Consider the following 472-nt stretch of genomic DNA (forward strand, 5'->3'; position numbering starts at 1 on the left):
GTCTGGGAGCCTGTGGCCTCCCCTGTGTGTGTGTGTGCGCGCGCCCACATGCGGGTGCGGTTCATCTGGGAGCCTGTGGCCTCCCCTGTGTGTATGTGTGTGCGCGTCCACGTGTGGATGTGGTTCACCTGGATGTGAGCACTTGTGCCCCGCTCACCTGAGGGCCTGCCCTGCCTGTTCTTTCCTCCCTGCTTCTGTCCTGCTGCACCCACCCTGTCCGAGGCAGGCCTGCAGTGCCCCAGACCTCCCCTTCCCCCCCAGGATCAACGGCCACCCCGGGAAGTCCACGCGCCTGGCAGGCTTGTGGAAGCTGGAAGAGGTCAGTCGCCCCCAGGCTTCAGGCCACTGCTCCCCTGACCGTCCCCCAGGACCCCTCCCTGACCCCCTCCCCCATCTGGCCCTGCAGTGCCACCTCAGCAGCTGCATGGTGGACCTGCCCCCCGACCCTCCCCCACGACCCCTCCCTGACCCC

The 472-nt window shown here is 68.0% G+C and overlaps 1 protein-coding gene across 1 annotated transcript in view; it reads left to right on the forward strand.

The window, feature by feature from the left end:
* ANO9 (anoctamin 9) overlaps positions 1-472 on the forward strand; it is a 16,532-nt gene that overhangs the window by 12,549 nt on the left and 3,511 nt on the right. Inside the window, 1 exon segment of the mRNA XM_011968494.1 lies at positions 262-319. Coding sequence (XP_011823884.1) covers positions 262-319 — 58 coding nt within the window.

Source organism: Mandrillus leucophaeus, unplaced genomic scaffold, assembly GCF_000951045.1.
Source record: "Mandrillus leucophaeus isolate KB7577 unplaced genomic scaffold, Mleu.le_1.0 Scaffold845, whole genome shotgun sequence".
NCBI lineage: Eukaryota > Metazoa > Chordata > Mammalia > Primates > Cercopithecidae > Mandrillus > Mandrillus leucophaeus.